We start from the raw sequence: 23,604 nt of genomic DNA on the forward strand, positions 1-23,604 counted from the left end.
CGAATATGACATTTGATTTCGTGCGTACCCGTAGCCGTTACGTGCCAACAGGGACTTTCCATGTCCGGGGCCACCGGACAGCAGGAAAGAAAGAAATAAACATCGGCTAGAGCTTCGAGCTATCCGACCGGAAATACCCGGCGTCTCCAGTGCCAACGGATCGGTTGAGGAGGTCCTGGGCGTCGCCGACCTGGCGGCGCTCGGTGACCTCCAGGCTTTTGAGCTTCTTGTGGACCTTGTACTTCCCCATCAGCGTCAGCGTCAATCCTCGGGCGCTCGCGGCCGGCGTGAGGAAGCCGGCACCGGCCCTCCTGACTGCTGATTGCTATTGTAGGGGTTCCGACGACGACGATAGGCGGTTAAGGTGGAGGTAAACGTCGGTGCCGTAGCTGCGGAGCAAGAAAATAAAAGTCAGCGCGAGCCATGCTCAAAGGTGGAAAGACACAAATAGCGCGGGGATGCAACGGCGCAAAATTAGGGTAGTGAAAAAGAAAGGGGGGGGGGGGGTAGAGACGACATACCCTTCCATGCTAATAAGTTTCAGGTCACCGCCGAAATAGCGAGCATAGAGACGGGAGATGGGGAGCCCGTAACCGAAACCGGCCATAGGAGCCTTGAAATCGCTCTTATCAAAGTCGGGATCCAGATTAGGCGTTCGGTCGACGGTAGTGTACATGTAGGTCCAAATCAGGGGGATGGCGCTGCGAGCAATGCCGCCACCCTCGTCGGAAACCTTGATGGTAATGTCCTCCTTGCCCTCGGCGACAATGACCTTGGTGACGGGGAACTCTTGCTTGTCCTGGCCGTGCCTCTCGACCACGGCGCGCAGGGAGTTCTTGAGGGTCTCGAAGAGCATGTGGGAGAGGTGGCCCGGGACGTACATGAAGTTGATGTTCGGGCTGCAGACGAGCTGGATCTTGGGGGCCTCGAAGAGCCCGTAGTGGTCCTCGCAGACGAACCGGGCGTTCTCGATGGCTTCCTGTGCCAGTTCCTGGATGTTGCATTTGGTGCAGATGATGCCGACGTAGTTGGGGTCGTGGTTGTGGCTTTGTTCGGTCAGGGCAATGTGTTGGCCTATCAGCATGCGGATGCCGATGCGCGACATGTAGAAGCGGTCTAGGAAGGCTTGGATGCTGTGGTCGATCTGCATGCGCTGGCGTTTCCTCTTGTACTCGAGAATGCCCTGGGCCATGGTGGTGACGACGCCGTCGTGTCTCCTCTTGATGGTGTGTAGTGTCTTGGCAAACTTTTCGTTGTAGAGCCGAAGCTCGGGAGGCCAGTCGCCCGTATCGTCGACCATGGCGAAGTATCTCCTCGCCGCAGTTGCCGGGCCCTTCTTCATGCCCCATTGGTTCCCGAGCCCAAGCCCGATTCCGTTGCCGTTGCTGTTTACATCGTTGGTTTGTGGTAGAGAAGTATACTGTCCTTTCTCGACGCTCGGATTGCGAGTGGTCTCGGAGAGCATGGCCGTGGTACGGCCGAATTTGTTTCCTGGCTTCATAAGGCGTTCTCGAACTTCCTTACTCAGCTCAGGCCGTGGGAGAGTGGTAAGTTCCTACACAGCAGAAGTTGGTCAGAAAATCTCGGTTGTTCAGACGGCTCGAGCGACAAGGTGGTGGAAAAGACAAAGGGGGAAAAAAGTGGTAGACGTACCTCGAACGACTGGGCGTACCAACTCTGCACTCGCCTGACGGACGGCATTTCGTTCAAACCATCTGGTAGCTCCTCAAGCTCCTGAACACGGTGCGCGAGGCGAATTGGGAGTTCCTCGGCAAGGAATTGAGAGGCGCGGAAGAGGGTGCCTGCATGAGCGAGAAGGGACGGGCAGTCAGCAAAAGCGGCACGATGATTGTGGGAGACATGGGATATGCTAAAGAGAGGGCGGACGAACCAGTTGACGGCCTCTCGCCAAACTGGACCATCTGGCGCAGGCTTACGCCGGTAGCTGGGAAGCTGGCATAGTGTTTGATGGTGTCCATCAATCTGTCCGTCCTCTTCCACGACATTATGGACAACCCGAGCGACACGTAGAGCGACGCGTGACCATGTATACAAAGTGCGACAGGCTAAGAGACGAGGGGTGGACGAGCTGTCGGCTGCAGGGAACGGGATACCGGGCCGTTGAGATGGCGGAGAACTTGAGGGACGTGACGATTGTCCGAATTAGGAAGACAGGTGAAGTCGTAGGGTTCGTAGGCAAATCACGGATGGGTGGAAAGGTGAGATACGGTGAGTCACCCCGCGGAATTCGTTCTGGGGAGGGCGATGAGCGTTTACCGAGGCTGTATGACGCAGGTGGGAGACTCGAGATGCTGGACGAGGGGTACGCGGCGAGGTGACGGCGGAGGAGACGAGGTGAAGGGACGTATGGAATCAAAATGGGATGCAAAGGAATGAATTCGAACCATCTCACGGAGGCATTGTCAATTGTATGGTGGGAAGAGATCGCGTGCGAAAGCGAATAGAGGTGAAAGAATGGGGTGAGATCAAAAGAAAGGTAGCTCGGGATCTAGGTACACACTAGAGGGAAGAAACACGGGGGGGGGGGGCAACATGTGCGTGGAGGGATAGAGGATGGAAGCGGTTCTGATTGGGGTGGGGCAACGCCGCGAAGGGGAACCAGCGAACCGCATTGGTCCGTCTTTGGTAGTATCTGACGTGACGTTTTCCGTAGCTGAGTACATTCCGCAAGTACTTTGGCGGGGAAGTCTCACAAGTCTCTTACGAAGTACCTACGGTTTATACCAGGGCAAGTTCAAACAGGTCTCATAGGTGAAGCAAGTCCCTGCATATGACGCCAGGCTGGTCTTAGGTGGCGGTTTCGTTAGGGCGATACTTGCGCCGCTGGACATGTTCATCCGTCCGCGTGATCTCTGACTTGTGAGTTTCGCGTCTTGCTAGTTCCTCTCGGACTCCGGTCGATAAAGCCGAGAGAACAAAGTTGTCCAGTTTCTACCCTTTCGCCCGATTTGAATTGATTCGCTACCTGGCATGAATCGGCTCGGCAAAGTTAAGGCATTGGGCTATTATCTTCTGACATTCGCGTAAGGAGACGATGGAGATTACTTTCGAATCCCAGATATAATAGTCGAACCAGTGCCTGTAGATCTTGAAGACCTCAAGAGGTCACATGACATTGACATATGTTTTCAAACACTTGGCATGACCTTCACCGAGCTGTGTAGCTCAATGTGGAGTTGTAACGGTTTCCGCCAAAACCATCGCAGTTGGAATAACCGATGACGGTTCCGTTATCAGAACCTACCGCGGCTCTCAAAGTGTACATACAGGTATAGGTACTGTCACACCACCTGCAATGCACAAGCTTGAATTGGTTGTCAATCAATTGATTTCTACACGAACAAGTCGAAGGTTTAATTGTTTTCTTCGGCTTATCTCGGTTTCAATCAAACCTATATTCTTCCTCTTATTCTACCGAACAGCACCCGCGCACTATAGGCGTTGTGTTGTCAGTCGGCTTAGCATGTGAGGGTATTCGGTTCCATGTTCTGGGCGCTAACGGTGACCAAGGGCCGAGTTCAACCGAGTCCTCTCGGGCGCCCCTTAACCCGATCTCGTTTTACGGTTAGGTAATCCCTTAATCATCTCAGATGAGTCATCACCATGTGCTGAGCTAAGCGACCCCATATCCCGGCCCGTGCCTTCGCTAGCAGAGCGAACACGTACCAGACGATCCACATCGGGCCACCCAACCAACCACTCCCAATTCTCATTGCATTGCTTCCTCATGCAGGCAAACCAGCCAGTACTGCCCCCGTCAACGAGAGGAGGAGGGCCCTCCAGCAAGACAGGGAAAAGAAAATGATGCTCGAGTCCGACGATGAGCAGGATAAGTCTCCTCCCATAAGGGACCAGGTCGCGACGCCTCCGCCGCCTCATCTCTCGTCGCCCTCCATTCCATCCCCCTTCAATATCGGTATCCTTGGCCTCACACCGCTCACTCCCCTCGGCCGTCATCTCGCCTCCTCGCTGGCTAGGAGCCCCGAGAAGTCGCCGCCCGACGAGCCTGACGGGAGCGGCTGCCACGGCCCCGGCGGAATCCTCAACGGTGCGTGCAGCAGCAGCTGTCGGAACAGCAAGAGCAGCAAATGTAGCAAGAGCAGCAGCAGCGCAGTCGGCAGTAGTCTCGGCGACGATGATGAGTTTTCTTCCCGCGGTTCCAAGGACGCCCTCGTCCAACGGCTCGCCGATCTTACCCGGCGACTCACAGGCGACGGCGACGGGACGACGGACCCAGACCAGCTGTCGCTCAACATTCTCCATGCCAGCGTGGATGAAATGGACCGCGTCGTGTCAGGGTACATGCCAAGACCGCGCGCGAGCGAATCTGGCTGTGCCGGGCGAGGTGTGACTGACCGCGATGCCTGGGGCTCGCCGTCGTCCTCATGGATGCGCTCACGCTACTCGGACCTCTCGGCCTCGACCAGGCGGGATTCGCCTCCAGAGGCCGAGGTCGCCGTGAAGAAACCGGCCGTGGATTCATTTAAGATTGCTTCCGAAGCCGAGAAACTCAACGGCGAGCTCGAAAAACTCATCACCAACCTGAAAGCCAGGCAAGAGGAATCCGAAGTAAGACTTGATATGCAACCCCACCTCTCCTCCCCCTCCACTCCACACCCGCCTAACCAAGAGACCTACCTAGCACATCCATGAACTCCTCGTGACCCGTGCCGAGCGCGCCGCCCAGCGCATCTTGTTCCTCCAATCGCGCGTGCAGGACCTCGAGTCGGAGCTGCAAGAGTCAGACGCCGACCTCTCCCACCTCCGCCTCGGTCTCAAAGCCATCGAGGTGCAGTGCCCGCGAGACGTTGTCCTCGCCGACGCCGAGCTGGCCCGGTCCATCGCCAACTGGAAGCACGACTACGCCGAGCTCAAAACAAGGCGCGCCTCCCGCCGCCGCGCCCGGCTTTTGAGCCTGGAAAGTCCGGGTTCAGTATCAGTCTCCGCCTATTATACCTCCGAGTCGACGACGACGACGCCTTCACACCACTACTACTACCATGACGATGATGATGATGACACTGCTACCACCAGTTCCACCTCTCGCTTCGACATTCCCGCGCTTGCACCCCCGGCGTCCGAGTTCCTGACGACGACGCCCCGCCGAAGCCTAGCGGCCATCTTCGAGAGCCCCGACGTCGTCGACTCCGCATGGTCAGCGCCGCCCCGGCCCAAAAACAACAAACAACACTTCTTCTCGTCGCACGACGCGAGCCACCGACGCCCGGAAACCCCGAGAACCATCAACACCACCGATGCCACCGCCAACCTGACCGTCACGCCGTCGACCTACACGGGCGGCGACACGGACACGGACACGGACGCCAGCTTCGCAGACCGCCAAAGCGACCCACGACGCTCCGTCAGCAGGATCTCCCTCGCCTCCTCGTCCTCCTCCAGGGCACTCCGCAGCATCACCAACCTGAACGGCACCACCACCCCGAAACGACGGACCCTCGGCTCCCCGCAGCTCGTCATCCGAAGAGCCTACAGCGAGCTTCCCCCAGCACGAACCCCGCGACGCCACGTTGACGACGAGCATGACTACCATGACTACCACGACTATGAACGACGACTGTATCGATGACCAACGAACTACGGACAACGACCACGATGAGAAGAAAGCCACTGGCCGATTTTCTGCTTCTTCCATTGCCTACTTCTTGTTCCTCTCTCTACCAGCCCCGTTTCCTTTGACATTTCAATGTCCATACTTTCGCCTCGCCACTGAATATTTTCCTTCTTTGTCGATTTTTTTCTAGTCTTCTGCTGTTTTCTTTACGCACATGCCACGAAGCCAGCGAGCAGAATGCTTATTTTCCCTCCTTCCTCATGAGTTGGTGTATATGCATGGACGGGATCAGGATGAAATTGTATAGCATCACAGCATCACAGCATCACTGAAACTCCGCAGGGTCGGGATCAGTATGAGACATGGGCGGCATGAAGGAGAAAAATTGGATGTGAACCATCATGGCATGCAGTTTTGAACGAGTAAAGAATACCCCCGAATTCAGAATTTCTGCTCTTTATCAAAGTTATTCACTTTCCGTGGCAAGCCTCCCAAGATGTTGTCTTTCTCCAATCTAGTCCAGGTAAGTGAACCACCCAGTCGGAATGAGTTCTTCTATTCGTTTAACCCACCATACTACCAATATGGGCACTTTATCCGTGTGATACTGTAAGTAATATGCGTGCCGGCTTCCATACAAGGTCAGGGTGTACTTTGACACGTTAGCTGATATGGGTCCTGTCTCCTTAGCAGGACACTTAGACAGCTCCTTGTTCGGCGTCAGGCCTGGCGTCAGGGTACTCGCGGCGGAAAGGCTGCCGGGGGGGATTGATCCTCTGGCAAAGTATGTAGCGGCGAAAATAGTACTGGAACTCATAAAGACCGAAGCGGCAGAGCTCGGGCACGGTAACGTTGAAGACGCCGTCCAGCTCCTCGAGGGTCCTCCTCTTGGTCTCGGGGACGAAGAAGAGGGTCAGGAAGAATCCGACAACGTTCCAGGCGGCATAGAATCCGAACGCACCTTGCGTGGTGAAGGCGCGGAGGAGCATGGGAAAAGTGAAGGCCAGGATGAAGTTGAATGTCCAGGTGGTGGCGGTGGCGATGGACATGCCGAAGGTGCGCAGGTCGAGGGGGTAGACCTCGGCCGAGTAGGTGAAGGGAACGGGGCCGGCACCGGACGAATAGAATAAGCAGAAGAGGTAGGTGCCGATGGTCACGGCGGTGATCCGTGAGTCCATGTCATCGATGCTGAAGGCCCAGCCCGATAGGGACATGCAGATGGCCAGCAACGGGAACGTGAGGAGGAGGAGGGCCCTCCGGCCCCATCTGTCGATGGCCCAGATGGCCGGTATGGCACCAAGGAAGTTGAGGACACCCCAACCCAGCGAGACTCCAAGGGCAGCCTTGTGGCTAAAACCTTCCTGGACGAAAATCTCTCTACAAAGCGGTTAGTGTATCTTATGAGACATGGTCATACTACAACTTACGCAGAATAATAGGCAATGATCTATAAATATTCCATGTTAGCAATGATTTACACTGCGGTGGACAGCAGTTCGAAGCGCAGTTCGGGAAAAAAAGGGGGCCCCGGGCCGTCTTACATTCACGCCACAGAACTGCTGCATAAACATGACGATTTGCGAAGCCCAAAAGGCGTTCCTGTTCCGGCGACGGCCAAACAGAGCTGATAGCTTCCGAACCAATGGTACTTTTGAGGTCTGAGCACGGGCGGGCTGATTTTGTTGGACCTCTTGGCCTCTCTGCAACAGGGCGTGGGCGTAGATGATATCGCGGGCGGCCTGTACCTTCTGGAGCCGGAGCTTACACATGGATTTATAGGCATCGAGATACTTCTTCCTCTGGAGGAGATACTGCGGAGACTCCGGGCAGAGATGGCAAAGGCCGCAGACGATCATGGCTGGAAACGCGGTCGAGGCCAGCATCAGACGCCACTAAGCTGCATCAGCCGGAACACTGTAGAGGCCGAAGGTCATGGAAAAGCCGATCCTTATCGGGCTGTTAGCAGAGCACAATGTGACGAACCTTCATGGGGTACTTCTTTGGGGTTCTTCTCACATCATGCCAAAGGCCGTCCACATCTGCCATTGCATGACCAGGGCACCCCGCAGCTTGGGCGGCGCACACTCGGCAGCGTACATTGGAACCGTGGCTGATTTGGGCCCGATGCCCAACCCTAGGAGGAGACGGCTGATGAACATGTCCCACCAGCCGCCCGCATTGGCCTGCAGGAGGCAGGCCAGGGCGGAGATGCCGCAACAGAACATGATGGTACCCCGGCGGCCGTACATGGCGTTCAGCGGGCCGGTGAGCCAGCAACCGAGAACGGCGCAGCAAAGGTAGGGAGCGCCGTTGACGAGGCCGAGAATCATGGGATTCTCGTCGATTCCAAAGTACGTCTTGTAGAAGATTTGAGCGCCGTTGACGGTGGTCTCGTCCATGCCTTGCACGGCGGCGCATAGAGAGCATACTTTGACATGGTCAGTTCAGTTCAGCCAATAACCCCGAGTTGGGTTGGGAAAGGGGCAGATGTACCAGCGACGACGAAGAGGAGTTCAGAAGGGACGCTGCGGAAGAGCTTCTGTATTATGCTGCCTTGCGACTCCATCCCGATGCACCTCTTCTCCTCGTCGGTGAGACCCGCCAGGGTATGGACTGAATCGGGGTCTTGAGCCAGGGCGACACCCAGGCGGAAGGCCCGCTCGTCTTCATCGGATGTGATGCCGTTTTCCGTGCAGAAGGCGGTTGCCATCATCTCCAGCACCACAGGTGCTATCCCAGTCAAGGGGTTCTCGTAGCGGCGTGGGTGCGCAGCCGGGGGATCTAACTGAGGGGCGTTACCAGAGGGAACGGCCTGTGCAGGGATCCCATCGTTTTCGTCTCTGCTGTTGGCATCGGAAGGAGTGCTGCTGTCTTGTCTTGCAACTGGATCGGACGCCATGCTGAATATGTTTGCACACTGAAAGGCCTAAATTTGAATGGGGGTTAAAAAGGGTTTCTTTAACAGTACTTGTTCGTGCGTCGATATCTTCAAACTGAGGTAAAAAATGGGAGCAAGTAAGAAACAATCGGAGAGCGATGTTGGGCGCACCAAGTCAAAGTTTGAAGTGGATGATAGCGAAGGGTGAATCTTCATGTCATAACTAATAATAACACTGTCTACGTCGGTGTTCGTGTCATAGGGTTGCTCTTTCCCACAGTTTGCCATGACCAGTACTTTCCCCAGGGAACGTCACATCTCGCATCTACTAGTGGGTTGATCCTGCCTCAAAGTTCTACAGAATAGAGAAGCAAGAGCAACCCAAGGGACGCATCTACAGGTGTATGTATACATTCTCAAGACATACTTCGTATCACGTGTTGGGACATCAAGGTTGCTGTATAGAACTACGGTAGGTAGAACTGGGGCCCAAGAGCGTCAGGGGACTTTTGTGATTCTGAGAGATGAAGCAAGCCGCGATAACCCCAGAAGTCCGATCACTAGTGATATGAGTCCTACTGAAGTCAAAGGAGATAGTAAAGAATCTTACGATCATCATATGAAGCACAATTCTTCCTCGTTGTTTAACATATATTTTTTTTTAAAAAAAAACATTGAAAGGGGGAGGGCGGTTGCCCATCAGTCACAATCATCATATCCGTCCATTTACTGTCCTCTGTTCTTTCGTGAAGAAACCAGTGGACAAACACCCGCCAAGGAAGTTGGGGATTCCCCCATCACTTCAACCCATGATACTCCCTCGGCGTTCGCTCGACACTAGACCCTCTTACACGAGCCGTCGGCACGTTCCTATAGTAATCACCCCAGGTCGGGCCCCCAATAACCAAGCTTTGCCGCCTGGGACTCCTATCCCCACGCCTCTCCCGGCCGGTCCAGGAGCGAACTGATTTAATGTCGTCTCCCGCCCCGCCGCGAGCCCGTTGCGTCAAGGACGAGATGCCAAGCATGTTCGGTACAGTGGTGATGTACCGGTCCGACAAGGGAGGGCTGCGTGGTTCGTATCGGCCCACGGGAGGCTGGGGCCGAGTGTTCGTGACATTGTCCGATTGCGTGCGCGAAATGCGTGCCACCGGAGCGTCACGGTCGGGGCTTGCATTGAGCCGGGTGGATCGGTTGCGAGGTCCCGAATGTCTTCGCTCAGGGTCAGACATCCGTCTGGTAGCACCGCTGGTCGGCTCAAACGCCATGGGCGTTGCGAGGGGCCTTGATGAAGACGAGAGAGGTGAACGGGGCTGCGACGAGGCAGCGTGGTCGTCAAGACAATCCATGAGGGCTTCGACAAGGATGCGGCGCGTCTTCTTGTCGTGACTGGCTGGAAACGCGTGACGTGGGAGGGTTTTGGGTAGACGCTCCTGCACGCCGTCGGACCCAGCAATGGCCAAGGGGCCAAAGTCTGCAAGTAGCCTGTTCAGACGGCGGGCCTCCTGGTCTGGATACGCGAGGATGTTGGCGGTGAGCCATTTGGCGAAACCGGCCGGGGTAAGGCCCGGAACCGAAGGGCGAGATTTCGGGGTAGACTGAACGAGGTGATAGGGACAGTCCAGGTCTCTGTACAGAAATTCTATGTGGTTGAACGAGTTGTTTTTCAGGGGCTTGAAGGCGTCTGCTTTAGGCATTAGTCGGCGAGGCGGGAGGCGAAGGGCCGGCGGGAGGGAAATGAGCCTTGCCGTACGTACCCTTTATGCAGAACGCGTCATTCTCCAATCCGTACTTGGTGTACAGGTCGTTCATCTTGTCAGGTGTGACGGTGATGCCGCCAGGCGTGCCCATTTCAGAAATCTGTACGACGGGGACCCGTGAGTATGTGACATGTTCTGGTGACATCTCGAGGGCGCTTTGCGTGAGGAGGCACTTACTACTTGGTCGGCTAGAATCCTGAGGATCTGACCTAGCCGCTGAGTCGAGTACCCGTTTGCGTCAAATAAAACGCCCCATTGTCCCTCGGCACCAGCTGCCTCTGGGATAGCTGCCGCCCTGGCAGGAGAAGAGGGGCCGGCTTCTGTCCTCGCGTGGCTATGGACGATGGGTGGACCCCTGTCGCGGAACCTCACTGTAGGCCGTTGGGGAGGAGACGGGACCGCCGTAGTAGACGACGAAATGGCGGCCGTGGGGGAAGTGTTGGCGGCCTTGGAACTGGTGCCTTGCGGCAATGTGAGTCGAGAGGAAGTGGAGGCCGAAGTGACCGACGGCGGCGGACTGGGGTAAGCACCTGGAAACATGGTGTTCATGAGTGTCGACGGGGTGATGCGAGGGACGCTATCGGCAGGAGAACCATGTTCGTGGTTTTGGGAGTGCAGGGCAGCCACTGTGTTGGCAGAGAAGGTCAGCGGCCTACGACACCTACTTTGAGACGGGAGATCCGATGTTGGGACAGAAGAGTAAACTGACTTTCTTGTCTGATGATCTTACGGAGTTCTTCGTTGAGAGTACGGGGCACCTCACTCGATACGTGGATCGGTTGCCCGCCGGACGGGGGAGGAGGTGGTGGTGGTGCATGATGCACTGTTGGAGGCGAAGCAGCGCGGGAAGAGGACGCAAGAGGTTCTGAGATGTTCGCGTCGGCCGGTGAGTCTTGTCGCGACGGCATGCTCAAGGGGCGTCGTCTGTCAGAATCAGGACCGACGCGATACTCGGCATCCTCCTGGTCGGTGCTTTCGAAGGAGGTGACGGACGAAACAGGGGACTGGCCGCCGGGGCGGGCACCTTCGTTGTAAGGAAGGCTTCGGGGTTGGGATGCATCTCGTTCGAGGGCCGTGTTGATCGAATTGACGATTGATCGCGCAGCCTTCCGAGTAGGGTCCCTTACAGTAGTAGCAGCAGCCATGATAGCAGGTTTGGAGGTGGGATATCAATATCCACGAAGAGTGGTCTGAACTGAGAAGAATCCCCGAGCGAGAGGAACATAAGTGGACGGCGAGTAGAGTTAAATTATACTCGTTCAATCGCGGGAAGCTCTAGATATGAACAATGCTCGGACAGCCGCCATGGAGCTATGCGGTCACCCACGGTGACAGTGACCATGCCATGCCATGGACTGCGAGGCGCCTCTCCAAGAACCCCTTCTGTCGTGCTCTCTAAACATATGCAGCAAGGACGTCGGCACGCCACTGGCGGCTGCCCTGGGCACATCAATATGCATGGCGAGGCCGTCAACGAGGCTCCTGGTAATGCCCATGGTTGGTTGGCATACGCCGCCAAGGGAGTGACAAGAAAAAACTCTCGGTATGCCCCAAGGACGGACCGAGCCTCGCACAGGCTAAACGATATGTCGGTCAATCAAGGTGGGTGGAAGATGCATATCTGGGGACAAGAAGGAAAAGGGGATAGGATAGGGAACCAAATAGAGGGAACGAAAGGGGTAGTGGGGGTGGGGGAGGCGGCTGGCACTCCTGACTTTCGGTTCGCCCCCCAAGGTATCGGGCGACGGTGGTGTAAACTGGCTTGGCTGCCTCGCACTCTTTGCAGCTGCAGTGACACCAGAGGCTTGAGAAGGGGGCGAACCGAGAGGCCGATCCGGTGAACAGGGTGGTGGGGAAACACAGGAATGGGAGGATAGTACGTGGAAGCGGTGAAGAGTTTCGAGATGGTGTTTCTGTTGATGAATAAATACTAAAGAGTCCAAGGAAAGAGGAAGCGCCAAGCAGGCATCCTCAGATGGTCACCGAGAACCGCCGAGGCAAACAATCGTGATCACGTCGCCGCTGGGCGTCGGCGTCCCAGGTCATGCGGGGGGAAATGGGCTGCTTCGGCCTCGTTCGCCTTGGTATCGACGGTCAAGGATGGATGTGTGGGAAAGTTCCTGGGCGGTTTGTCGGCTTGGAGAGGACCATATCAACGGGATTTGTGCCGCTCAGTAGCTAGATCACGGTTCCCCAGCTGATACGTTGCAAGCGAAAACAGCCCAAATGGGAGGTTGGCGAGTCCCTTCACCTCTTTGGGGAACTTGGTAGGCTGGACAGAAACTGGACAGTGGCCAAGAGCCCCAGGACATCGGATGGCGACCCCAAGTAGCACGTACGGTCGTTTCGCTCACGTTCTGGTCTCTCGAATGCCGAATGTCCGCCGACGTACGACACAAGCCATGGACTGTCGGCAGAAGCGGTGACACAAGCGGACGCTATCCTAGAATGTTTCCACGGAAGCTCCGATTGTCGTCGTCCGGTTGCCGGTTGATCTTGGACGTCGGTAACAGAACGAATGGAGCAGACCGCTTTTTCATCTTGGAATTTGCTGATGGTCGGGCTCTTCATGCTTTGTGGGACGAGAGGAACACATGATCAAAACTTGACAACCACACTGGGAGAAACGAGCCCTTGGGTTCGGGACACTGGCGATGAAGCCAAGGGAGGGCTGAAGCAATGATAGAGCCAGAGCTTGTGCACCATCCCACCATCCCATCATCGCAAGGGGTGTTGGAATTCCTTCGGGGACACGTCAAGCGACTCGGAAACAGGACGCCTCGAACCAGGTAGCAAGATTTAGGGAAGTCGGTGAGATGCCCGACAGCGTGATCGATTGTTGCGGTGAAAGAGCGATAGGTCTTGTATGATGAGAAGACGAGTGTGTTTGTCCCCAGGGGAAGGTCTCGATTTTGGTGTTGGTGTCGCTTTTCCAGTCGAGAGTTGCTGTCCGGTTTCGCTAAACACTGCAAAGGGAAAGCATGTACCGAAGTACTCGCACGTGCCTCTCAACGTCGCTTCGATATCACCTTTTCCCCATCTCTTCAATAACCTCCGACAACGTGCTCCCCGACTATCTTGGAGAATTAGCAAGTTTTTCAACTATAAACTGCTGAAATGAATACGGACGACCCACCGATATCTATGTTCCGATTTCCCTACACCTACAATTCATGTTGCACAGTAGCCTCCATGAAAAGGCCATGGAGGCCTGGGTAAAGTAGTTGCCTACGTTCTGCAAGTCCATCTTGGAAAATGAGAAGAAACACGCGACTTTGAAAGATCATCAGATCTTCAAAGAGCTGGTTGGTGATGTAACCAAGTCCTGTGGATCTCTGTCGCCTGCTTGCTTCAAGGCCTTTTCAGTCTTCCGTGCAGTGTAGCCTGGCCGCCAGCCTTCCCAGGACATTCCCCCGCGGAACTGAGAATGGGCCATCTCCTTCGGATAGTCGCCCTACTCGCCAGACGACAACTCCCCTATGATCCTGGCGTCCGAGAAACCCCGTTGTCGGCCGTGGCGCGGCACTTCCTCCGGGGGTCACCCCAGCCCATTCTCACCAAGGTACGTAAGCTGCGGAACACGGCGAGGGCGATTCCCGGTGTCCGAACTACGGGGTTTGGAACAGGACCGTCTCCCGAGCGGTGCTGTCAGCCTCCACCACCGGATTTGCCGATCCGGATTCCCGGCATCATGTTGTGCCTCGACACGAAAATGACGCCCAGTCGGATTCGGCCGGCAGCATCAGATACCCGCCATCTTTAATGGACAGCTTACGTCAAGCTTCTGCCACGATGAGGGCGGCGGGCGGGTGCTGATAAGATCCCCCGGTATGCCCGAAGGTGTGGCTATGCCGGAGTATCGACGCGCCAATGCTACCGCAAGTAGCATGGCAGCAGGTAACCGTAGGCACCCCTGAAATGTGACCGGATGAAGATGACTTCGTAGTAAGGCTAGACGATAAAGGATGTGTAAATTCGACTGGAGAAATACCGAGATGCTACGAGGCAGAAAGCAGAAGGAAAAGGAATCAACCAGACGTTTTGTCTTGGAATAAAATAAAACCAACCTAACAGAATACCATCGCACGAATGCTGGCCTCATAGTGGTGTACTATGGCCGAGGGTGGCATGGAACAACCGTGACGTATGTATGTACGACCATCTGCTAGAGGACGAGGGACTAAACGCACGCCGCGAAGTCTGTATTCCCTAATCCACAGAAAACAAGACGAGATCACGACGGTCAAAGGAACCAGATATTAGACTAAAGAAGGTAGAGTGAATTCCCAGCCCACCGTACTCGTACATCACCAAGCGACATCATACCGATGCCGGTGGGTGGAAAGCTATACATAGTATAACGACTTTCGGTGACCCATGTGAGCCGACACCGTCGCTGTATAGGCTGGTCCAGCTATTTGATAACATTCCGCTGCCTGTACCGTCTTGGATTTTCCGCTTTGCCCTTGAACCCTCGCCCGTGCTAATACATACACCCCGCCCGACCTGCTATATCGATATGAATGCGAGCTATAAAAACATTACTGAGTACAGACTACGCCTTGTACAACAAGTCGAGGAAGCCATTGGCCAGATCCACGACAACGCTCTTGTTCGGAAGCGACCCGGCGACGCCGTAGAGGGCTGCCGAGTCACCGACGGCTTTGCCCCTAGTTCCCTTGCCCTCTACCACGCGCACGCGCTCCTTTTCCTTCTCCTCCTCGACGACGGCCTCGAGGTCGGTCACCAGGCGCTCCCACGCCTTGGCCACCGGCAGCGTCACCGCTACGTGGATGGCCGGCGGGTTCTGCAGGGCGTTGAGGTGCCATCCCTTGGCACTCATGCCGTCTGCAATGTCGTAGATGTTGAGGTCCCGGGCGGTGAACGCCACCACCGACACGAGCGGCCGTCCCACGATATCCAACTCAGCTTCCAGGGCTGGCGTGGTCCGGAGCTTGTCGGCAATCTTCTTGGCCGCTCCGACAATCTCGACGCACGCATCAATGTAGCCCGCCTCGCCGGTCCGCACCAAGCTGGCCCAGCATCCGGCGATCAGCGCGCCTGGCCGGGACCCGGCCATGCCCGGTGACCCGTACACGCCGCCCGACCAATCGGGGGAAACAAAGTACTGGTACCTGCGAAGCTCCGCCGTCCTGTAGAGCACGGTCGAGTTGCCCTTGGGCGCGAATCCGTACTTGTGCGTGTCACAGCTGATGCTCGTCACGCCCTTGAGCCGAAAGTCGAACAGTGTCGATTCGAAGCCGGCCTTGTCGAGGAAAGGCACCAAGAAAGAGCCGAGACAACAGTCGACGTGCAGACAGATTTTCTTGCGCAACGCCAGCTTCGATAGAGCGCTGATATCGTCGATGATGCCGTGAGGGAAGTTGGGCGCCGAGCCCACCAGTAGGATGGTGTTCTTGTTGATCAGCCTCGAGACGGCCTTGACGTCAACCTGGTAGTCTGGCGCAGGACACGCCACCAGATGCACCTTGATTTTAAAATATTCGCCAGCCTTGAGAAACGCCGTGTGTGCTGTGCTGGGCAGAATCCTGTTTATAGTCAGCGGTAGTGCAAAAGGAGAACCGAGGGCGAGAGGGCCCCGGGACAACTTACATTTCCGGCTCCGTGATGCCCTTCTCATGATAAGCCTTCTCCCGCGCGCTAAGGCAGGCCATCAAGATGCTGTCCGTGCCTCCGCTGGTACAAGCGCCGGCCGCCCCGAGCGGGGCGTTGAACATGGACAGGACCATGGCCACAACCTCGGCCTCCATCTTGCGAACACCGGGAAAGACGTCCGGGTGGATGGGATTGGCCACGGTGAACTTGCCAAAGGCCTCCGTCTGCAGCTTCAACAGGTCCTCCTCCCCATGGTAGACAGCCCCCGATACGTAACCATCCTCCCAGCGGGTGTGGTCCATGTTGGCCAAGGTGTCGAGCTCGGTGCGGATGGCGTCGTCCGACAGGCCCTCCTTCGGAAGGGTCACGTAGCGGGTGAGGTTCGTCGGGACCATCTTGGTCTGGAGCTTGGCCAGGCTCTCGTCGACCTGCTTCTGGACCTTGCCCCGCACGCCCGGGGCACGCAGGAAGTATCCGTAGAGGACGCGGCGCAGCTCAGTGTACATCTCGACGATGGTGCCGATGATGCCGCGGCCCTTGAGTTTCCACCATACCCGGCGCGTCCATCGGAGAAGGAAGAGGATGAAGATGATGTTTCGAAGTCTGCATGAACCATCCGTGTCGATTAGCAGAGATACGAGTCAAAAAATCGGTTCGGGGCGCCGGAGGTGATGTCATTAAACGGCAAAACGTACAAATCCAAATTGAGAATCAAGAACGGGTTCGTGTTCCTTGACCTCCTGACCTGGTTGAAGCTGTCCCGTAAGCTCACGGGCATTCGCGAGGTGCCAGGCATGTCGATGAGCAATTGGCGCGCGTGGCGCAACGCGATCGGTGTATTCGGGGAACAGAGTACGACGAGGATGGAACCCCAAACCAAAAAGCAGAGGTAACCGGAAATAAAGCGATGGACGACGCTTCAAGTTGTCGATGACGGGCACCGGAATTTGAGAAGCATCACGGGGATGGAGAATTGTATGGCCAAGAGCAAGCTAGTTGGCGAGTCGGTGGAACGATGAGGGTGCTACGAGGTTACCGTACTCGGTACTTCCCCAGGCCTGGTGGGGAATGGCTCGTAGTTGGAGATTTCAATGGGAAGCTACCACCGTCCCTGTTCGGGCTGTCATTCCCGTCAACAGTAGGTATTCGTAATATGGCAGGCAGGACTCTTGCGGGCCCTTCCTCACTTATCCGGTCAAAGCCGCGGTTTACTCAGTAGGGCGGGGACGTCACATGCACGAGACGTTTGCTAATAAGCTACTTAGGTACTTCGTACTTCGTATTGCAGAGGCGGTTACGTCGTCCTCCTAATTGGGATTTTAGCACGGGGAATTCTCGGCCGAATCATTCCAATACGGGGAATACTCCGTCGGTAATAAGCTGCAGGTCGAAGAATCATCGAGTTACCTGGAGAGCGCAGTAGAAGTGGTATTGTAGTACGGTTGTACAGTTACTGCAGTACAGACAATTGATCCATCCCAGACAAACCGTGTCGTGACCTATAAGCTTGTGTTGTAACCAGGTGAGTGGAGTGGTATGCTCTCGACTCATCCATCTCTGCCCTGTACGAGGATGGAAAATGTACGACATTCTATCAATGCGCAAAAAAGACTATCAGGATGGGCTACCCTTCGATGCCTCCTCATGCTCAACTAAAACCACGCGTCTCTAAACAGTAATTCCGAACGCCGCAGACGCTTTCCCCTGCTATGCATATTGAATCAAATACCCTTCCCAATGCCGCCGGTAAACGCCTCAGTGTCCCTCTCATCTCCCTAACCCCTCTACCTACGCCTGACGAAAAGCCTCCTGCCATCTCGCCCGATACTTCGAGAGCTGCTCCTCGCAACTCGGTGCACCCTCGCGCCCGCAACCCGCCGCCCGCACGACAAAGTCGCCATCTTGAAACCCTCCCTCCTCGTTGCCATCGACATACGAGTTGATCAGCCTCTGCGGGACAATAGCCAACTTGGACAAGATGGTCGGATGCCACTGGACCATATGTTCCTGACGAAGAGCGCGTTAGTCCAAAAAGACGCCAGAGACGTAGGCCCATGCCCCCAACGCCGGGACATGCCAAGGCGAACTCACCAGAGCATGCTCCTCGGCCTTGCGGAATTTGTACGACCGGTACAACGGGTCAAACCATGACTCGAGGAAAAACTTGGCCCACTCGCCGTTCCGCACCACGAAGCTTCCCGTCGACAACCCCCCGACGTCCTGCGTCAGCACCAGTTCGATATCCCTTCCTCTCAGGTGGGAGAACGTCTTGATGATGCTGTCGGGAGCCACCGCGACGCCCCTGCGCATGATCTTGCCTAGAAGGTGTGGTTCCAACAACATCTCCCCCAGAGATTCGGCCGGTTCCATGATGTAGGCGTCCTGGTCGAGGAACCAGATGTGGCCGCATTCGGGGAAGTTGGTCAGCGCGTGACGCATGGCCGGTATCCTGGCCCAGGACTCGTCGGCCTCGTCGAGATCGTAATCGCCAACGTGTACGAACATGGTTTCGTATCCTGCGATTGCCAAAGAACGTGTCAAAGGGTCATTCCAAGCCGAGAACAGTAAAAAGAGTTCGCTTCCAGAGGACCGACTTACCGTGTCGTTTCGCATATTGTTCCCGGTTCTCCCTTATACTCTGGCTATGGGCCATGCCATGTTTCCTCTCATCCAGCACTGTTACCAGCACTACCGGCGGGTCTCCCGAGCGCCGTGGGGCAGGAGTTGCAGCACGGGAGCCAAAGAGCTTCGATAGTATCCAAAACGACCCAATGATTATAGTGACGATGACGGCTATGGACCTGAAGCGCCCCTTCCTTAGAGTCGGTAGCGATATCCTGGACTGTCGTGGCCGAAAAGGCAATGGGTTGGAGCTCTTGCGCGGAGGGTAGGCAAAGTGCATCTTCGAATTGACTCCACGGTTCTCCAAGGAACGACGTGGCCGCTATCCTAGAGAAATTGGTGGCTGGGCAGGGATAGCATCGGCCCAGCGTGGGCTGTATCAGTTGCGCTGCAACGGATGCGGCAAATAGTAACGATAGGCGCACGCGTCAGGTCGGTGTAAAGCGAATCGCAGGAACCAAGCTATGTAAACTCGAAATCGAAATCGGATCGGGGCGACTCCAGGGAAGATAGCCTGAGTGCAAAATGAACGGAAATAACACGCTGGCGTCGTTGAAGGGACAGGCAAGGCGTATCTCCAAGATGTCGAGTTTCGGTGCGCCCTGGAAGACGGGCGATTCTCTGAAATTGACGAATTGGGGTTTGACAGAGATCAAATGCGATATGCGCGAGCATCTCGAGTCCTGTGCAACAATAGCGTCATGGGGAAATGAAAGCCACGTACCGATTTTCCGACATTCACCCGCCAACCACCCCGCAATGGAAGCACGGTACCTTTCCTCCGGTATCTCGCAGCATCTGTGCCTACCTACGCTTTTCATCAAGCTCAATATAGATTCACGACATGTGAGTAGAGGACTTCGGTATGCATTATAATGTAAGGTCAATTTCTAGTCTTTTAAGCTAGGATTACCGCTTTGCGAACTCTCTCCCTGAAGCGAATTCCGCTGGGATATGGTCGTCCGAAAGAGGGACCACCTCGTACAAGAATAATGATGTCGATATGTATCAGCTTGTGCCAGTGACCACAGTAAACTCGGCCGAACGGCCAGTGTAGCCACAATGGGAAGAGGTCGCCGTGGCCCGAAGGCGGGCAACTCAAACCAAGACTGATGTCGCCTGCCACCCCGAGTTGAGCCGAACCAAAACGGTCCGACCCATGGGGTGAAAACAGGGACTCCATTTCTGCACACAGACTAGTTGACACGATGTGGAAGAGAATCTTCGTGGCAACTTAAGAGTGTGCAAGACGCTGATGGGGCCGTCGTGGGCGCATGGGAAAGTGGTGCAGAACGAACGCCAAAGGAAATGCCGAACGATGGATCGCGGCCTTATCATACAGAATCTTCAGGAATAATTCATGGAAACGTTATTCATCCTTCTCAGGCCTCGGGTCGCTGGCCGGTTTCTCCTGGGTGTCTTGGGGCTGCGCGTCGTCGTCCACAATGTCCCCATCGTCATCTCCGCCAACATCCAGCACCCGGTCGCCCGCCTGTTCCAGGAGCGTCTTGGTCACTGAATTCACACCCTTCCATATCGAGTAGATAAAGGTCAAGGCTCCGATGACGACGAGCGCCCAGCTGATGTTCTCGGCTCGTGCCCGGCCGCCTCCCCGGCGGACGGTGGGCCCGAGGAGGCCGCTGTTCCTGGCGTTCCACCATTGCCAAGGAGTCATGGCGAACAGGTGCTTCACGAACCCAATGATGCCGAGAGAGAGGAACCCCTTGACGAAATGCTCCCACCAGGTGAGATCCTCGGCTGGTGCCTCGACCGGCTCGGCAATGGCCTCAATGTCCTCAAGCACGCCCACAACTGTGCCGGCCAGCGTTCCCACGGGATCTTGCCACAGCTGGAAGATGGGATCGGCGACAAACCCGAGGAGGAAGATGGAAATTCCAAAGATGAGAAACGTGACGACCATCCGCACGTACCTGCTCTGGAGACGTCTGCCCCACGAGAGGCGGTCGACTTTGTAGCAGTACTTGCATGTTGGGCAGGTGAAGAAGTGAGGGTTGTCCGCGCCGGCCGACCCGGCGGTCCTCCAGTCCTGCAGGCAACCTTCGTGGACATATTTGGCTGTTCCGCTGCACTTGCATGGCGAGATGAGCCGGCCCAGCTCGGGATCCGTGTCGGATATGTATACTGGCTTCGACCCCGCGCCCATCAGCCCATCCAGTGTGCCGGTGTCCTCGGTCGGAGGAAACTTGGGCTCCACCTCTTCGAGGCAAATTCTACATTGGCGGACGGGATAGTGCCTCCGTCCCTTTTGTCGCGGCGGCTGGGGTGATGGGGCGCGGTTTTCATGCTGGGGCTGTGGCTGGGGCTGGGGTTGTTCTTTCGTGGCGTGCGATTCCGTCTCGTCACGCCTGGGCTGTGATGTCTCGTTTTCTTGCCGCGTAGCGTCTCGTCTCCCCCTGACCCCGTTTTCTTGTATGAATGACCATTGGAAATTCGAAAAGCCCGAGTCGTCCATGGCAGCTGAGGCGACGGCGAATGAACTGGAGAAATTGAACTGTAGGTATGGCTAGTGTGGTAGGTCGTGAAGCATGGAACGAGGAGCGGTGGAATCAGATGGCCACGACGGGGGATTCAAGCTCTGAGAAAAAACAAGATTGGGCAAGACGGAACAAAAGAAAGCTAAAGTAAGACTTTGGGTATAAGGATGGTTTGCGAAGAAAAGAATTGAAGAAGAAAAAACGCGTGGCAAGATCAACGCATTGAATTAAGGCATGTACACGTGCAGATGGAAGAAGAATCTGGATGAAGTGGCCTCTAGGAAATGATCGCGGGGAAGGTGATGGGCGGACTTTGCAACCTTGGGTTCAGGTCTGCGGAGAAGGTAGGACGGAAGTCTAGGTTGGAACGTTCTGTACGAAAAGAACTCCGTACGAAGAACTCCGTACGAAGTTGGACAACCAATCATAACCCGCGAGGATGAGCCTCGTTATCGCTGGCCACTGTGCGTTGACTGTTTGGACGGTGTGTATAGACTGTATACTTAGGTATACGTTGTAACGTTCAGAAAGGAAACGACCGACGCCCAAAGCAACAACCTGGGCGATGCGGACGCATCTCACTTGACGAGGAAATTACGAGTGCCTTGCGTCGAATGTATCATGACGAATTCATAGCTGAAGAACGACTAACGACTCTATGATAACGATATCACGAGCACCTCTGCAAAAGGAGCAGTAGTGTAATTCGTACTCGTATCAAATTAGTAAGCCAGCTTCAGACACGTGACACAGGATCCCGCACAGGCCAAGTCAAGCCAGAGCAGAAGCTACCGACAAACGAGCTTTGACGCGGCGCAAGTTGCCTGGGGAGCTCCGCTACAGCAGTTACAAGTGTTCCAGGTACCTGCCTACCTAGACCATTGCCTCGTACCGTCGTACGTCAAGCTCTCGCAGCCTCGCCATCTTCATTCGATACCCACGCAACGCAGCCAACTGTTGCTGTCCGACCTCGACTCTCCGTACTCTCCGATAAACTCCTTTAGATCCAGTCTCATCTACTCTCCGAGTAGACTGCATCCTCGACATGGCGGACCGGTACTCGTTCTCGCTGACGACATTCTCGCCCAGGTGAGAGGCCCCCCATTCTGACAGAGACTGGGCTTAATAACTAACACGCCGCAGTGGCAAGCTGGTCCAAATTGGTAGGGCATGATGATTGCTTAGCAGGGCGCATGGGCAGGACGTCTCCGCCTCTTAAGGGTTTCTACTGACCGGCCGTCCCACAGAGTATGCTCTTAATGCCGTCAACCAGGGCGTCACCGCCCTAGGTATCAAAGGTATGCTACCCACTCTCCTCGGAACGCATCCCGACAAAGGGAACTACTTTGCTGACGATAGGTAGCCACCAATGGTATCGTTCTGGCAACCGAGAAGAAGTCGTCAACACCGCTAGCCGACCAGAGCTCCCTTTCCAAGATCAGCCTCGTAACCCCGGACATCGGCATGGTATACTCGGGCATGGGCCCCGACTACCGAGTGCTGGTGGACAAGGCACGCAAAGTATCGCACACGGGCTACAAGCGCATCTACAACGAGTACCCCCCGACGCGGATATTGGTGCAGGACGTTGCCCGCGTCATGCAGGAGGCTACCCAGTCGGGAGGTGTCCGGCCGTACGGCGTCAGTCTGCTGATCGCCGGCTGGGACGAGGGTATCCTCCCGGAGGAGGAACAAGAAGCAAAGGACACGGAAATGGGCGATGACGAGGAGAAGAAGAAGCCGACTGGCAAGACGGGCGGCACGTTGAAGGGCGGCCCCATGCTGTACCAGGTCGATCCGTCGGGCAGCTACTTCCCCTGGAAAGCGACAGCCATCGGCAAGAGCGCCACGTCGGCCAAGACGTTCCTGGAGAAGAGGTACACGGAGGGATTGGAGCTGGAAGATGCCGTGCATATTGCGCTGCTCACGCTCAAGGAGACCATCGAGGGGGAGATGACGGGTGACACCATTGAGATTGGTAAGTCGGGCCTCTCTTCAAAAGAAAGAAAAGAAAGTCATGTGAAAGTACTAACCGCGAGCGATATAGGTATTGTCGGGCCTCCGGCAGACCATCTCCTCGGTATCGAGGGTGTAGAGGGCGCCCAGGGCCCGCGGTTCAGGAAGCTGAGTCCTCAGGAAATCGAGGATTACCTGACGAACCTGTAGTAGGCTTCCTCGTCTGGCGAGGCATTTGACCGCATGTTCGTGTACCATACCTAGTTCAGAAGGCATAGGCATAGAGAAGGATTGGGCAGAGTACAAGCGCAATTCCGCGGGTCCTTGAACACATGTCACAGACCAGATTCTGTGTCTCTCCGACTGCTGGAGAGATGCGATAATGACAAGCAAACTGCAACAATCTCGAAAGGCCAGGACTCCTCTCCTACTCGGGTGGTCTCTTACATGAGCCAATGCATATACTTGCAGTCATCACTTAGACGACAATAGACGTGAGTCAAGTCACCAAAGGCTGTGGAAACGGGTGTAGGCGCTCTTGCATAGAGTCGGTAGGCTTGATCTTCTCTTCCATGATGTATGTACGAGGCCGGGAATTGCGTCCATGTCTCTAGCTATTCCGCTCTCCTCGCCATGATCCCTTTGCAAATGTAGCGACAAACGGGATTGCAGGTGTGACCAGGT

At 55.8% G+C, this 23,604-nt stretch overlaps 9 protein-coding genes across 9 annotated transcripts; 2 read left to right on the top strand and 7 right to left on the bottom strand.

Moving 5' to 3' along the window:
* Nucleotides 1-106: 106 nt before the first annotated feature.
* ACRALDRAFT_1079462 (uncharacterized protein) lies at nucleotides 107-2,509 on the bottom strand (the record flags this gene model as incomplete). Its single annotated transcript, XM_071018909.1, has 4 exons — nucleotides 1,892-2,509; nucleotides 1,654-1,802; nucleotides 522-1,555; nucleotides 107-311 (listed from the first exon to the last, which is right to left on the bottom strand). The coding sequence occupies exons 1-4, from the start codon at nucleotides 2,004-2,006 to the stop codon at nucleotides 107-109; spliced, it is 1,503 nt and encodes a 500-aa protein (XP_070878422.1). The 5' UTR covers nucleotides 2,007-2,509.
* A 1,232-nt stretch (nucleotides 2,510-3,741) lies between these two features.
* On the top strand, nucleotides 3,742-6,056 carry ACRALDRAFT_1079461 (uncharacterized protein). Its single transcript, XM_071018908.1, has 2 exons — nucleotides 3,742-4,590; nucleotides 4,664-6,056. Exons 1-2 carry the CDS (start codon nucleotides 3,823-3,825, stop codon nucleotides 5,606-5,608), a joined length of 1,713 nt encoding a protein of 570 aa, XP_070878423.1. The 5' UTR covers nucleotides 3,742-3,822; the 3' UTR covers nucleotides 5,609-6,056.
* A 235-nt stretch (nucleotides 6,057-6,291) lies between these two features.
* On the bottom strand, nucleotides 6,292-8,492 carry ACRALDRAFT_2038277 (uncharacterized protein; the record flags this gene model as incomplete). The annotated part of the gene is made up of 6 exons (XM_071020860.1): nucleotides 6,292-6,970; nucleotides 7,021-7,040; nucleotides 7,135-7,451; nucleotides 7,509-7,540; nucleotides 7,610-8,021; nucleotides 8,087-8,492. The coding sequence occupies 6 exons, from the start codon at nucleotides 8,490-8,492 to the stop codon at nucleotides 6,292-6,294; spliced, it is 1,866 nt and encodes a 621-aa protein (XP_070878424.1).
* A 664-nt stretch (nucleotides 8,493-9,156) lies between these two features.
* ACRALDRAFT_2050028 (uncharacterized protein) lies at nucleotides 9,157-11,394 on the bottom strand. The gene is made up of 4 exons (XM_071021571.1): nucleotides 10,941-11,394; nucleotides 10,409-10,857; nucleotides 10,229-10,331; nucleotides 9,157-10,155 (listed from the first exon to the last, which is right to left on the bottom strand). The coding sequence occupies exons 1-4, from the start codon at nucleotides 11,374-11,376 to the stop codon at nucleotides 9,269-9,271; spliced, it is 1,875 nt and encodes a 624-aa protein (XP_070878425.1). The 5' UTR covers nucleotides 11,377-11,394; the 3' UTR covers nucleotides 9,157-9,268.
* A 1,084-nt stretch (nucleotides 11,395-12,478) lies between these two features.
* On the bottom strand, nucleotides 12,479-12,802 carry ACRALDRAFT_2038278 (uncharacterized protein; the record flags this gene model as incomplete). The annotated part of the gene is made up of 1 exon (XM_071020861.1): nucleotides 12,479-12,802. One exon carries the CDS (start codon nucleotides 12,800-12,802, stop codon nucleotides 12,479-12,481), a length of 324 nt encoding a protein of 107 aa, XP_070878426.1.
* Nucleotides 12,803-14,474: 1,672 nt separating this feature from the next.
* Nucleotides 14,475-16,977, bottom strand: ACRALDRAFT_1047228 (uncharacterized protein). Its single transcript, XM_071015489.1, has 3 exons — nucleotides 16,543-16,977; nucleotides 15,845-16,450; nucleotides 14,475-15,780 (listed from the first exon to the last, which is right to left on the bottom strand). Exons 1-3 carry the CDS (start codon nucleotides 16,641-16,643, stop codon nucleotides 14,787-14,789), a joined length of 1,701 nt encoding a protein of 566 aa, XP_070878427.1. The 5' UTR covers nucleotides 16,644-16,977; the 3' UTR covers nucleotides 14,475-14,786.
* Nucleotides 16,978-17,254: 277 nt separating this feature from the next.
* Nucleotides 17,255-19,120, bottom strand: ACRALDRAFT_1060534 (glycosyltransferase family 34 protein). Its single transcript, XM_071016248.1, has 3 exons — nucleotides 18,446-19,120; nucleotides 17,939-18,363; nucleotides 17,255-17,854 (listed from the first exon to the last, which is right to left on the bottom strand). Exons 1-3 carry the CDS (start codon nucleotides 18,747-18,749, stop codon nucleotides 17,636-17,638), a joined length of 948 nt encoding a protein of 315 aa, XP_070878428.1. The 5' UTR covers nucleotides 18,750-19,120; the 3' UTR covers nucleotides 17,255-17,635.
* Nucleotides 19,121-19,838: 718 nt separating this feature from the next.
* Nucleotides 19,839-20,747, bottom strand: ACRALDRAFT_1060532 (uncharacterized protein; the record flags this gene model as incomplete). Its single annotated transcript, XM_071016247.1, has 1 exon — nucleotides 19,839-20,747. A coding segment is annotated over one exon (909 nt), but the record flags the coding sequence as incomplete, so codon positions are not given.
* A 1,031-nt stretch (nucleotides 20,748-21,778) lies between these two features.
* On the top strand, nucleotides 21,779-23,472 carry ACRALDRAFT_1074288 (uncharacterized protein). Its single transcript, XM_071018227.1, has 5 exons — nucleotides 21,779-22,053; nucleotides 22,108-22,127; nucleotides 22,212-22,262; nucleotides 22,328-22,942; nucleotides 23,012-23,472. Exons 1-5 carry the CDS (start codon nucleotides 22,010-22,012, stop codon nucleotides 23,128-23,130), a joined length of 849 nt encoding a protein of 282 aa, XP_070878430.1. The 5' UTR covers nucleotides 21,779-22,009; the 3' UTR covers nucleotides 23,131-23,472.
* The last annotated feature ends 132 nt before the right edge of the window (nucleotides 23,473-23,604 follow it).

This window comes from Sodiomyces alcalophilus (assembly GCF_042370955.1).
Source record: "Sodiomyces alcalophilus JCM 7366 unplaced genomic scaffold ACRALscaffold_1, whole genome shotgun sequence".
NCBI classification, from domain to species: Eukaryota; Fungi; Ascomycota; class Sordariomycetes; order Glomerellales; family Plectosphaerellaceae; genus Sodiomyces; species Sodiomyces alcalophilus.

Coding starts and splice junctions, on each gene's coding strand:
- ACRALDRAFT_1079461 (XM_071018908.1), top strand. CDS start 3,823: ATGATGCTCGAGTCCGACGATGAGCAGGATAAGTCTCCTCCCATAAGG. Junction 4,591..4,663: donor CCAGGCAAGAGGAATCCGAA/GTAAGACTTGAT, acceptor AGACCTACCTAG/CACATCCATGAACTCCTCGT.
- ACRALDRAFT_2050028 (XM_071021571.1), bottom strand. CDS start 11,376: ATGGCTGCTGCTACTACTGTAAGGGACCCTACTCGGAAGGCTGCGCGA. Junction 10,332..10,408: donor GGATTCTAGCCGACCAAGTA/GTAAGTGCCTCC, acceptor CCCGTCGTACAG/ATTTCTGAAATGGGCACGCC. Junction 10,156..10,228: donor TGACGCGTTCTGCATAAAGG/GTACGTACGGCA, acceptor TGCCTAAAGCAG/ACGCCTTCAAGCCCCTGAAA.
- ACRALDRAFT_1047228 (XM_071015489.1), bottom strand. CDS start 16,643: ATGCCTGGCACCTCGCGAATGCCCGTGAGCTTACGGGACAGCTTCAAC. Junction 16,451..16,542: donor TTGATTCTCAATTTGGATTT/GTACGTTTTGCC, acceptor TGGTTCATGCAG/ACTTCGAAACATCATCTTCA. Junction 15,781..15,844: donor GGCATCACGGAGCCGGAAAT/GTAAGTTGTCCC, acceptor GACTATAAACAG/GATTCTGCCCAGCACAGCAC.
- ACRALDRAFT_1060534 (XM_071016248.1), bottom strand. CDS start 18,749: ATGCACTTTGCCTACCCTCCGCGCAAGAGCTCCAACCCATTGCCTTTT. Junction 18,364..18,445: donor ACAATATGCGAAACGACACG/GTAAGTCGGTCC, acceptor TGGCAATCGCAG/GATACGAAACCATGTTCGTA. Junction 17,855..17,938: donor AGGCCGAGGAGCATGCTCTG/GTGAGTTCGCCT, acceptor GCTCTTCGTCAG/GAACATATGGTCCAGTGGCA.
- ACRALDRAFT_1074288 (XM_071018227.1), top strand. CDS start 22,010: ATGGCGGACCGGTACTCGTTCTCGCTGACGACATTCTCGCCCAG. Junction 22,054..22,107: donor CTGACGACATTCTCGCCCAG/GTGAGAGGCCCC, acceptor AACACGCCGCAG/TGGCAAGCTGGTCCAAATTG. Junction 22,128..22,211: donor TGGCAAGCTGGTCCAAATTG/GTAGGGCATGAT, acceptor GCCGTCCCACAG/AGTATGCTCTTAATGCCGTC.